General features: G+C 42.9%; 1 protein-coding gene and 1 long non-coding RNA gene across 2 annotated transcripts in view; one reads left to right on the plus strand and one right to left on the minus strand.

The window, feature by feature from the left end:
* Nucleotides 1-2949: 2949 nt before the first annotated feature.
* LOC132817115 (uncharacterized) overlaps nt 2950-12471 on the minus strand; it is a 167470-nt gene continuing 157948 nt past the window's right edge. The window contains exon 4 of the long non-coding RNA XR_009644855.1: nt 2950-3512. This is a non-coding gene — a long non-coding RNA (uncharacterized LOC132817115). The remainder of the gene's footprint in view (nt 3513-12471) is intronic.
* metap1d (methionyl aminopeptidase type 1D (mitochondrial)) overlaps nt 4621-12471 on the plus strand; it is a 155110-nt gene continuing 147259 nt past the window's right edge. The window contains exon 1 of the mRNA XM_060827294.1: nt 4621-4683. Coding sequence (XP_060683277.1) covers nt 4641-4683 — 43 coding nt within the window. The 5' untranslated portion in view covers nt 4621-4640. The remainder of the gene's footprint in view (nt 4684-12471) is intronic.

The following is a 12471-nucleotide window of genomic DNA, read 5'->3' on the forward strand; positions in this document are numbered from 1 at the left end:
TGAGTTAAGATGGAATTTTTTTAAGAATTTGGACCTTCCGGGAGAGGGCCCTGAACAAGAGTCTCTCCTCAATGCCCCGTTGTCAAAGCAAGAAGTGCAGGAGGTTGTGAGGCAGCTCCAGGAAGGAAAGGTGCCGGGTCCTGACTGGATCCCCAGTGAGTTCTATAAGGAATTTATAATATATTGTCAGGACTGATGCTTGGTATGTTTAATGACTTATATAGTCACGGCCTCCTTCCACCATCTCTAAGAGAGGCGAACATCTCTTTTATTCTTAAAAACTGGAAGACGCTGGAGGACTGTGCTTCCTATAGGCCCATTTCACTCCTGAATGTCAACTTCAAAATCCTATCTAAGGCTCTGGCATTAAGCTAGAAACTATACTGCCCTCCATCATTAAGGAGGACCAGACGGGTTTCATAAAAAGTCGCAGATTGATGGATAATGTCAGGGGATTGCTTAACATATTCCAAGTATGTCAACAGTGATCGGTACAGGGACTGGTGATCTCCTTAGATGTGGAAAAGGCATTTGACCAGGTTGAGTGGCTCTATCTTTTTCATACTTTGGAGCAGTTTGGCCTGGAGAGACCTTCATCAGGTGGGTGGAGGTTTTGTATAATGATCCTCTTGCTGCAGTCCTCACCAATGGTGTACGGTCAATCAATTTTAATATTTGAAGGGGCAGTTGACAGGGCAGTCACTTGTCACCATTGCTTTTCATATTGGTGATCGAACCACTGGTGGAGGCAATACGTAGGGATCCCAATATAACTGTTCCAGATGTGGGACAAAATCACATAAAATCGCACTGTATGCGGATGATGTTTTTGTCTTGTTATCAAACCCAATAATCTCAGTGCCATACCTGATACAATGCATCAATTTATTTGGTGGCTCCTCGGGTTATAAGAGCAATTTTCTAAATCAGAGACCATGCCCACGGGTGGTCACCCGAGAGTGCCTGATCCTGAGGGCAGTTCTTGGTTCCCCTTTAGATGGAGACAGTAGGGCTTTCTCTACTTAGGTATATTTATTATTCACATTTATGATTAGCTATTTAAAACCAATTTTGCCCTTTTATTTGACAGAATCATGCAGGACCTTCGTAGATAAGAAGTGCTTCAGATCTCTTGGTTAGGTCAGACAGCCCTCATTAAAACGAACATTCTGCCCTGCCTGTTGTATCCTATGAAAATGCTTCTACTGCTTTTTGTGAAGCAAATATTTAGAAGACTGAACAGCTGGTTCAGTTCTTTTATCTGGTATGGCAAGCGGCTCCAAATTAAATGGACTAAATTGCAGTTGCCTTACAGACTATGAGGAGTGGGCTTCCTACATATCAGTTAAGCTTCTTGCTATCTTATGCAAATGATTGGGCCCAGGGGACCCTCACTGATTTTGATTGGACATCAAAGCCTCTCAGGCAGCTGTTCTTAGACAAAATGAGAACAGTTAAGGAATATTGCCATAGCCAAATCGTCATCAATACTGTCAAGGCAATGTATCAGGATGAGGGCAATATTGCCAAAACATCATTTTTGACACCCATTGTTGGTATGCCGGGTTTTCAGCCAAGGTTGATGGACTCTGGGTTTAAACAATGGGCAGCTAGGGGCGTATCCAACCTGGGTGATATATTCAAAGAGGACATATTGATATCCATTGTCCAGTTGGCTCAGAAATATGAATTGCCCAGTAGGGACCTCTTTCGTTTCTTTCAAATTAGAAATTTTATACAAAAAGACACCACACTTCTAACTTATCCTCATAGGTCCAACATGGAGAAGAGGGTGTTGAATGCTGAGGGTACATTATCTGCCAGCAATGCTTATTACCTATTGGGAGAGAATTCCTCAGACAAGACTGAATGGCTCTGGGAGAGGGAGTTGGACGTTGAGATCTCTTCTGAAATATGGGAGGATATCTGGGAAAAAGCAAGAAGGATCTCGATTTGCAACAGGACCAAGGCTTTGCAATTGAAGATTTTCCACAGGGTCCATTTGGCCCCAGACCACCTCACTAAATTTAAAGCAGGAGCATCGCCAATGTGTCTTAAATGTAAAGTGAGCATGGCTTGCTTACTCATTGTCTTTGGTCCTGCCACAGACTGTGGGCATATTGGAGCGCTGTCGTAGGCGAAATAGAGAAGGCCTTGGGGATGGAGGTGGAGATGGACCCGGTATCTCTTCTTGGTTTTATAAATTCAATTTCATTAGATGCATACAATAAAAGGCTTTTCAATATCCTCACATTTTGTGCAAGAAAGAACATTCTATTAAGGTGGGTATCGGAAAACCCCCCGGGGCTGGCGTAAGCTAATAATGGAGCACATCCCCTTGGACTTTCTTACGAGTATGGTGCACTATAAAGCTGAGAATTTTCATAAAATGTGGCAGCCCCTTTTGGACCATCTGGGAACAGATTTATCTGCCATACTGAAAAGCTTTTATATAGCCATGGCAATTCTATGTAATGAATCTGGTATCCAAAGAGGAGGAACTACGAACACATGAATATGTATAAACTTACACGCTCGATGATCGAGGGCTATTGCTTTGTTTCGCTGAGCTGTGTTGTATTTATTATTATTATTAAGATTTTTTTTTAAACTTAGTTATTAGTTATTATTTATGTAATTAGTGGGTTTGTTTTTTAACATTAGTTTGAATTGTTTTGTTTTATATTTGTTGTAATATTCAAAAGAAAAACACATTTTATACAAATATATATACAAAAAAAGCACTCGAGCTACAATTTATGACAGATGGCACAAGAACATCAAGGACAGTCCACAATCTATAGACTACAAGAAAGTGTTTTATGATATGCATGATGCAATCATGAAATTATTTGATTTGGTTTATTTATTGTCACATGTATCTTCTTCGAAAATACAGTGAAAAGTGTTATATAATGTTAGCATTTTCTGCACTATCTTAACACACAAAAATAATTGAATATAAAGGCAGAAAAATGAATAAGCACAGTGTCCAACTTTTCAGTCTTTCATGTTAATTTCTCAGTCATGGGCCATGGGCTTGGTGGCCAGGTATGAGACCCCTTCGGCACGTCACCGCCACAGGAATGAAAGTGACCACTCTTCAGCGTCGTCTTGCCTCCACTAATATCCTCACCACTATGAGTCCTAGCTGGACCTTGCCAATGTACATGACACTGATGCTGCAAACCAGCCCAAATTTGACTGTTGCCACCATGATTCCACTTCAGGACCACCTCACCGATGCAGATGCTGCTAATGCCACTGGGTCTCCTACGGGCCCAAACTTGCCTCCATCTCCATGAATCTGCACTACATGCAGATGCCACTGGGAACCCAAACTCCTCTCTGCAGCAGCAGCCATCAGTTGGCGTTAGGACCATCTCAATGATGCAGGAGCTGTGGGAACCCAAACTCTCCACTGATGCCATTGCTATGTCCACGCTTCTGGGCCCACTCAGGTCTGTGCTAGGTCCATTCACTCCTGCCGATGCTGACACTGTGACCGAGTTCTTCACCAAGAAGTAAGTTAAATAAGATAGAAGAGAAAAAAAAGAGGAAAAAATAAAATAAATGTAAATAAAAGAGAGTGAATCAAATGGGCCTCAAGCTAAGAAGCCATACTCCACCTCCACCTTACTGGAAGAAACATAAGCAGGGGATAATGATGCATTACTAACAATGATTGGTTCAGCCATGCTGAAATGACCAACATTTCCAACTAATGGCTGCAAGTTGGCTCAGTGGTTAGCACAGCTGCCTTACAGCACCAGGGATCCAGGTTTGATTCCAGCCTTGGGTGACTGTGTGGAGTTTGCACATTCTCCCTGTGTCTGCATGGGATTCCTCCCACAATCCAAAAGATGTGCAGGTTGGGTGAATTGGCCATACTAAATCACCTACAGTGTAGGTTATTAGTTAGGGGAATGGGTCACTCTTTGGAGGCTGAAGAGCCTTTTTTTAAAGATTAGATTACTTACAGTGTGGAACCAGGCCCTTTGGCCCAACAAGTCCACATCGACCCTCCAAAGTGCAACCCACCCAGACCTATTCCCCTACACCTAACATGATGGGCAATTTAGCATGGCCAATTCACCTAACCTGCACATTTTTTTTACACTGTGGGAGGAAACCGGAGCACGGAGGAAACCCATGCAGACACGGGGAGAACGTGCAAACTCCGCACAGGCAGTTGCCTGAGATGGCAATTAAACCCAGGTTTCTGGCGTTGTGAGGCAGCAGTGCTAACGACTGTGCCACCCACACTGTAGGGAGCTACAACCCGAGACCAATTCTGCTCAGCAATTTGCACCCAGGCAGTTAGAGATGCTAATGCTTAACATAAATACCCATATCCCAGTTACCCCAGTCCAACTCTGCAACATCCCATAGCCCCCTCCTCCTACACTCTATACCCCATACCCCTACCCACAATGCCCCTCCTCCTACACTCTATACCCCATACCCCTACCCACAATGCCCCTCCTCAACAATGATGTTCACCCCCCCACTCGTAATTACCCACCCTCACACCCCCATGACCCCTCCTTGCCCAGCCCCTTGTCCCCCACCCCCATAGGCCCCTAGTCCAGCGCAGGCTCAGTGGCACCGCGGGGACATCTTCCTCCGATCACCACACGATGGCCTCCGCTCCTGTGTTGAGTTTTCGCCTCCTCACTCCAGGTAGGATGGGGAATGAAGTCCGTAACGCAACCCCGCATTTCTCCCGGGCTCACAGCGAATCAGGCTCCTCCCGGGCGCGGCGGCGGGGGCGGCCTCTCGGATGTTTTTAAACACATGAGGCAGGTAGCGGCATGGCCTGAGGAGAGAAGAGTCTCCTCTGCCCACCCTAACCCCGGCAGGGAAAGGGACTGGGACCGGGACCGCCGTCCGCCTAGTCCCCTGAGGGAGAGAGGCCCGAGCCTGCCCTCTGAGCACACCTTAACTCCCACCCCCCCACCCCGGCCCACGGTGGAGGGGCCTGGCACTCTGTCTACTCCTGCAACCAGCACTTCCCTTAATCAGATGAGGGTTTCTAAAAACATGTATTCCTGCTTTGTATAATTTTGTAAACGTGTTTAAGAAGTGCAAATAAAGGGAACGTTACAATATAGTTCGATATTAAGTTTAGCAAGAGGATTATGCCAGACACCTTTATTGTAACTGCTACTGGCAATGTTGCCTTTATGACCAGAAAGTGCAGCGCTCAGCAGGTCTGGCAGCATTTGTGGAGCGAGGAACAAAGTATCGTTTTGATTCTAATATGACTCAGAGCCTGCAGAGTTTTTCGAGTTAGGTAGTGATTTCAGATGTCCAGCATCCACAGTATTTTGCTTTTACATTGGTACATTTATTGCCCACCTCTTGAGAATTCAACTGGCAACGCGTAGCTGAGAATTTCAGTCTAGTGCTTGTGAAGGAATTTTTGTGAATTGTTAGGTGTGGACAGGGATTGCTTGCAGTGAAGTGTTTCACAACCCTGCTACTACTTTTCTCTCTTGGTGATAGAACTCATCGATGAGAAGATACTTTCAAAGTGAGCTTGAGTTGTTGCGCTGATGTTAGCAGCACCTACTGCAGTTCATACGCTTATCATACAAGAGTCTGTTAATAAACTGAGTCAATAATGTTCCACCTGGAACATTTAAATATGCTTGTTAAACATACTGTCAAGGCTGACGTTTTTACTTTTCTTTAGTTTGGATAGGGGACCGAAATGGAAAAAGGACTGGTCTAAGAACCAAGGATTGTTGAAGAATGTGTACATTTTTTTTCAAGGCAAATTGCCTGATGCTCATTATAAGTGCTGTTTACATGGCTGTTGATTGAAAAGCCTACTTACAGAAGGAACTGAAATATTTGCATTTGAAAAGAGTTCCCATTGGCAGAAAGTAGCTGATTGGTTTGTTGGCTTGTGACCAGTTGTCAAAGACAAAGGCCCTGCCCCTGCCGACAGACTTTGATGTAGCTGAATAGCTTGGGGTTGTGAATATTCAGAGAAGGCTTCGGACTTTTGGGAGGAAATCACTGCTGTAGAAAGCACCCAAAGCCTGAAGATAGACGGTTTTTCCCCCTCAATTGTAGGTACTCTTTTTCTAAATATATTTTTATTGCAAACTGGATTTTTAAAAATATTACAACAAATACAAACAATACAATTCAAAACATTATAATGAAAGAACACACAAAAAAACAAAACTCATCCTGCCCTCATGTATAAATATATATAGAAAAATATGTATTTTAAAAAACCCAACTAACTATTTAACTAAATAAATAATAACCGACAACAAACTAATAAATAGCAATCACTCAACTCAGCCAAACAAAATACTCATACGTTCGCAGTTCCTCCTCCCTGGATATTGGACTCGTAAAGCACAATTGTTACAGTTATATATAAGTCCTTATTATTGTGGCAGATAAATCCAAATGCAGGTATTCCAAAAAGGGCTGCCATGTCTCATAGAAATTCTCAGTTTTGTGATGTACCACACTTGTGAGAAAATCCAAGGGGATATACTCCATAACAATCTTCCGCCAACCCGACAGGCCAGGGGGATTTTCGGATACCCACCCTAGCAACATATACTTTCTTGTGCAGAAAATGAGAACGTTGAGAAGTTTTTTCTTATGCGTATCTACAGGGAATACACTGTGCAGGCCAAGAAGAAGAGAGATTGGGTCCCTCTTCACCCTTACACTCAAAATCCCTTCCATTGTACCCACAACGGTGTTCCAGTATGTAAGAAGCCTACCACAGGACCAGAGACAATGGGTAAGACTGCCCGTATCAACCTTTCATTTGGGACATGTTGAAGATGCCCCTGGTTTTCATTTTGACAAACAGTCCGGAGCCAAGTGAACCCCGTGGAGAATCTTCAACTGTAAAGCATGGGTCCTGTTGGCAAATTGATATCTTTTTTGCATTTTCCCAAATATCTTCCCATTCCTGTGAGGATACCTCAATGCCCAGCTCTCTATCCCACATCCTGCAGAGTCGATTGAACTCGTCTGAGGTGACACCCCTTAATTGATGATATAAAGTGCTGACAGAGAGTGTACTCTTACCACTGAGCACCCTCCTCTCTATGTCACATTTGTTGGGATCAGTCAAAAGTGTAGTCCTTTTTTGAATAAAATCCCTAACTTGAAAAAAAAAAGAAAGATAGCTCATATTTCCATTCTAACTGATCAAAGGACATCATTGTGCTCAAATAAATTGTCCATGTAAGACACACTCCTAGCTGCCCAGTGTTTGAATCCTGAATCTATCATCCCTGGGTCTATAAACCAGGTAAATTGGGAAATTCTGTACACTTATTAAAATCTTTAACTTTTGTGACTACTCTGGGAATTGGACGGCAAATCTTGTCCACCATTTCCAAGGCACGATTCAGGAGGCTGATGGATAAGTACAGATCCTACAACATTCAAGAAGCTTGATGCCATTGTAGACAAAACAGCCTGCTTAATTGCTACCATATCTACACACATTGACTCCCTTCAACACCCACTCTCATCAGCAGCAATGTATACCATCTATAAGAAGCACTGCAGGAATTCTGTGAGGTTATTTAGATAGCACCTTCCAAATCTATCTTGATGGAAAAAGGCAACCAAGGCATTCGAGCACCATCACCTGCAAGTTCCCCTCCAAGCCTCATGCCAGCCTGACTTCGAAATATTTTTCTGTGTTGCTAGTTCAAATTCCTGAAACTCTCTCCTTAATGGCATTGTGTCTACCTTCACTGCATGGATTGAAGCAGTTCAAACAGGCAGCTCACTAGCTCCTACTCAAGGGCACTTGAGATGGCCAATAAATGCTGGCCAAGCCAGTGATTCCTCCATCCCATAAGTGAATTTCTATAAACTACAGGTAAGTACATCTTGATCTTAAAGGTTGTCTAATGCAGTGGTGGTTTAGTACTCTGTTATGAAGCCTTCTGAGTACTTCTCTCTCATTGATCCTAGTTCATATCAATTTATCAAGCAAACTGTAAAGATAAAGATATTTAGAGCTATTGGCATTCTTTAGCTTTGTATCATAGTGGAGATTTCTTGTTGAATTATCCTAAAATTTGGCAATGGTTTGTGTAGAAATCTTTCCAAGACTGATCAATCCACAAACATCTGAAAATGTCAACCATCATTTGTAACACTCTGGCTTTGTAAGTTATTAAAGCTTGACCGTTGGCAAAAATGACTTCCTGAAATGTTTTCGCAGAAGCGTTGGTTTTTGTTCTGACACATAAATCAAAGATGATACCAGAGGTACAGCCTCTCTGGGATCCTTGATGATATGGCTAAGGCTGCAAGTGAAGAACAGATTAATTGGGCTTGGTGCTACAATACAGTCCTGCTTCACTCCTTTTGAGATCTCAAAGGGAGCTGACCTGGCCTGTCATTCTCTCCTGGAACAGTTGTGTGATCTTGACACACTTTTTGGGTGACCGTGTTGTTTTTTAGGATTGTCCAGAGGATCACTGTGTTGACCGAGTCAAATTAGTTTGCTACGTTGACAAAGAAGTAAAGGACACGTTCTGCTTAAGGCAATTTTTCTGGATATGTCTCGCTGTAAACCCCACATCTACAGTGCTGAGACCTAGGTGAAAGTGACAGTGAGCCTCTGTAAATTTGCTTCTGCCACATTGATAAGTGTTCACGATGATATGAGCAAAGGTCTTTCCTGCCATGGACAAAAGTGACAGCTCTGTATTTCCACACTCTGTTTTGTTGCCTTTGTTTTTAATACACATCAATAATCATGGCATTCCAAAAGTTAATTGGCATGCTTTGTTTTTTAGATTTATTTATTTATTTAATTAATATATTGTCACTTATGCCTAGGTACAGTGAAAAGTGGATAACATCACCCCACTCTGGTGCCATCTTGGATGACTGAGTAAATTGTATAAATGGTAAAGCACTGAATAAGTTAATATTAAATTGATATTACTAAAAGTGAATCAGCTCCAAAAGTTCATCTTTTGCTCTTTGTTGAGTTCACCTTCTCTGCTCCTCCAGTCGCTGTCATCCGACATCATCCCTGGGAATATATTCGCCGCCTCTGAGCTGGATCTCCTCTAATGCTGGGCATTGACTGTTCCTGGCTCAACTTCCAATGCCACCACCGAAAATTGAGTGGAGGTAGAGATAAAAAAAAGGCCACAGGAGGAGGCCCCAGGGCAACCAAAACAAAGAAAACTGTTACCGAGCTGGAAAGACAATGATGAAGCTTTGTGGATGTGGCAGAATACATTATGTGAATCATGAGTGGACAAGCCCTGTGTTCAGGAGGGAAATGCTGTCTATCCCACTGTTGCCATTATTCCGTATGCATAAGAGGCTGTATCTGTGCTTGCCACTTTAAACATTTCCACTGAGATTTCATTTTCTTTCCTCAAGCCTTGCACATGTTTGTCTGCATAATCGCTTTCTTAATCTCATCAACAGAAGAAAACAAGGCAAGCTCATCAATGACTGATCACTGAGGAATCTAGTTGAAAGCTGAGGAGTTGACTGTAGATGGTCTATTCAGAAGCTGCTCAAGTGTTCTGCCAATCTTTCTATTATTTCTGCTTCTCTTTGATTAAGAATGACCCATCAGCTGTGAAGAATGACGTGGGGCCTGTCCTAAAGGCTCCACATTCAGAATTAAAAGAACTGAAAAGCTTTCAGTTGTGTGAGTCTGCATATTGTTGGGATTGTTCAGCTTTCCTTTCTGAGTGTCTTCCTTGCATTACCATGCTGTTCTTTCTGGACATTGCTGTTCAGATGTTGGACCTGGTCTCTTTTGGAAATGGAGGGTTGATGTTCTGCCACTCCATTTGTGTTCTGTTTTTGGCCTGCTGCATTTGAGAGATGTTTTATCATTTTCATCAATGCATTTACTTCAGTCTGAGAACCGCGTTGTTTCAGTGACTATGTTTTTAAGTTTGCTGCACTTCTTGATTCCGTCTCCATCTTAAAGTCTGCTAGCTTTGGGCTTTTGATAAATGTGTTCTGAAATTGATTGTAGCAAGTAATGTTAGCTGAAAATGTGTTGCTGGTTAAAGCACAGCAGGTCAGGCAGCATCCAAGGAACAGGAAATTCGACGTTTCGGGCCAGAGCCCTTCATCAGGAATGAGGAGAGTGTGCCAGGCAGGCTAAGATAAAAGGTAGGGAGGAGGGACTTGGGGGAGGGGCGATGGAGATGTGATAGGTGGAAGGAGGTCAAGGTGAGGGTGATAGGCTGGAGTGGGGTGGGGCGGAGAGGTCAGGAAGAAGGTTGCAGGTTAGGAGGGCGGTGCTGAGTTGAGGGAACTGACTGAGACAAGGTGGGGGAAGGGGAAATGAGGAAACTGGAGAAATCACAGCAAGTAATGTTACTCAGTTAAGCCTTATTAAGAGAAACTGGTTGTTTTTGCTAACTTAGATTTGGAAGTTGAGAATTGTTGTGATTAGTCTGTGATCTGTCTAACATTCTTCGCACATGACAGAGATGATTTGTACATTCTGGGGATCAGTCTCTCCTATGCACAATGATGTTGATGATATTGTGCCACTGTTTTGACCTTTATATTCGTTGTCTTTCCTTATTAACTTATCAGAACATTGTGATGGTAATGGAAAGTTTGTGTTCAGCATATTTGCTCTGAAATAGAAATGTTTAAGTTTTTCAATCCTGTGATTACCCAGAGCTTTTGTCCAGTTGTCTTGGATCACATAGGTACTGTAGTGTCCCAGAACCATGAGCTTATTACTGACAGGGTCTTCATGAGTTCATCCAGATCCTTGTTCTTTGTCCTTAGGGCTGTTGAGAGTTGCTGAGTAGGCACTGATGATTGTCAGTATGAATTTGGTCTGTTGGTAAGTGCAATTTAATGAGATGCATGTTTATCCCAACAGGGAATGTAGTGTAAAGTTTTTCAGTCCAGATGGCCTGTTTGCAAATCCTACACAATGTATCCTGATGTCATTCTCTATTTTCCCTTCTAGAAAAAGGTATGATTCTTCCTTTAGTGAATCATCATCAGTGATCCCTGTCTCAAGCAGTGCTCCATAATGTGCTTATACCTTGGTTATAAGATTTGTTCTTTTCTCAGGCCTTATTCTGTTATTTCTTGCAGGAGAGTTTGGGCATTACAAGCTCCAATGGCAAATCATGTTTGTTTCTTTAATTACAATGTTATTTGATGATTTTGTGGCTGATTTGCCAGCTGTGGTAAGCTGACCAGACATTTATAGAAGAAGTGATTTTGGGATACCTTTTTCTGACCCCATTCTTCTCAAGGAGGAGAAAGTGAAGATTGCAGATGCTGGAGATCAGTGTTGCAAGTGTGATGCTGGAAATGCACAGCAGGTCAGGCAGCATCCGAGGAGCAGAAGAATCGACGTTTCGGGCATAAGCTGAAGGACTTATGCAGGAAATGTCGATTCTCTGGCTCCTCGGGTGCTGCCTGACCTGGTGTGCTTTTCCAGCAACACACTCTTGACCCCTTTCTTCTCAAGGATGGGCAGTGCTGTCCTACAGAGGATCAGTCAACCTTGCTGGTTGGTGCTTACCTCCTCTATTGTCCTGGGTACAGACTTGAATGACCACTGGTCTGTGGGTCACTCTGTGTACAGGGTTGGAATGACACCTGCCAGTGGTCATCTCCATCTGTAGATTCATCACTCCACCTTGCTGCAGGACTTTCAAAGGAAGAAACAAAAATGAGTTTGGACGAAAAGCTGTTCAAAAATACTTTCGGAGTGGGAGAAATATTGCACAGGAGCAATCCCACTTTCTCAGCTGCAGAAGTCTGTGTTCAGCAGCGTGAACAACGGTTAAGACGGATGACTTCTTTGGCTGCACTGGGTGACTCTAACACCTTTTGTGCCTGATCATGCCATTCATGTTCTACCACACTTTGCTGCATATCACTTTACCATTGAATCAATGGAGTGATTATTTCTGCACAGTCTACTGGAACAACCATTGCATGTTAGAGATAAGCAAATCCCAAAATCACTAAGGACGAGAGACATGTTGGCTAACTTCTCACCTGGTTCATCCCGCCTGTCAAAATGGCTGCATGTGATAGTATGGTGTACAGGTAACTTGTAGAAGTCATGAGTAAGAATTGAGTAACAAGTGGGGTCAGAAGTGGGGAAAGCATGACGAATCTTCCTGTTGGATACCACTACCCTTCCCTGGGCATTCTTTACATCACTGAGTGGTTCTTGCAGAAATCAGACTGCACTTTATGATTGTGCTTTAGATGAATAAATATTAATTGATGGGCACCATTGAATTCTTACATCATTATGCTGACGACTGGAAGGGGATTGACAACATAGCAACTATCTGGATTTTATTTTTCTTATTGTTCACAAATAAAACACAACATAGACCATTTTCACACGATTGGGGTGGTATTGTGCCAAAGCTTTTTTAGGACTAGCTCATGGTATTTCGTTTTGATACATGAATCCTTTGTACTACA

The sequence above is a fragment of the Hemiscyllium ocellatum genome, chromosome 7 (assembly GCF_020745735.1).
Source record: "Hemiscyllium ocellatum isolate sHemOce1 chromosome 7, sHemOce1.pat.X.cur, whole genome shotgun sequence".
Taxonomy (NCBI): Eukaryota; Metazoa; Chordata; class Chondrichthyes; order Orectolobiformes; family Hemiscylliidae; genus Hemiscyllium; species Hemiscyllium ocellatum.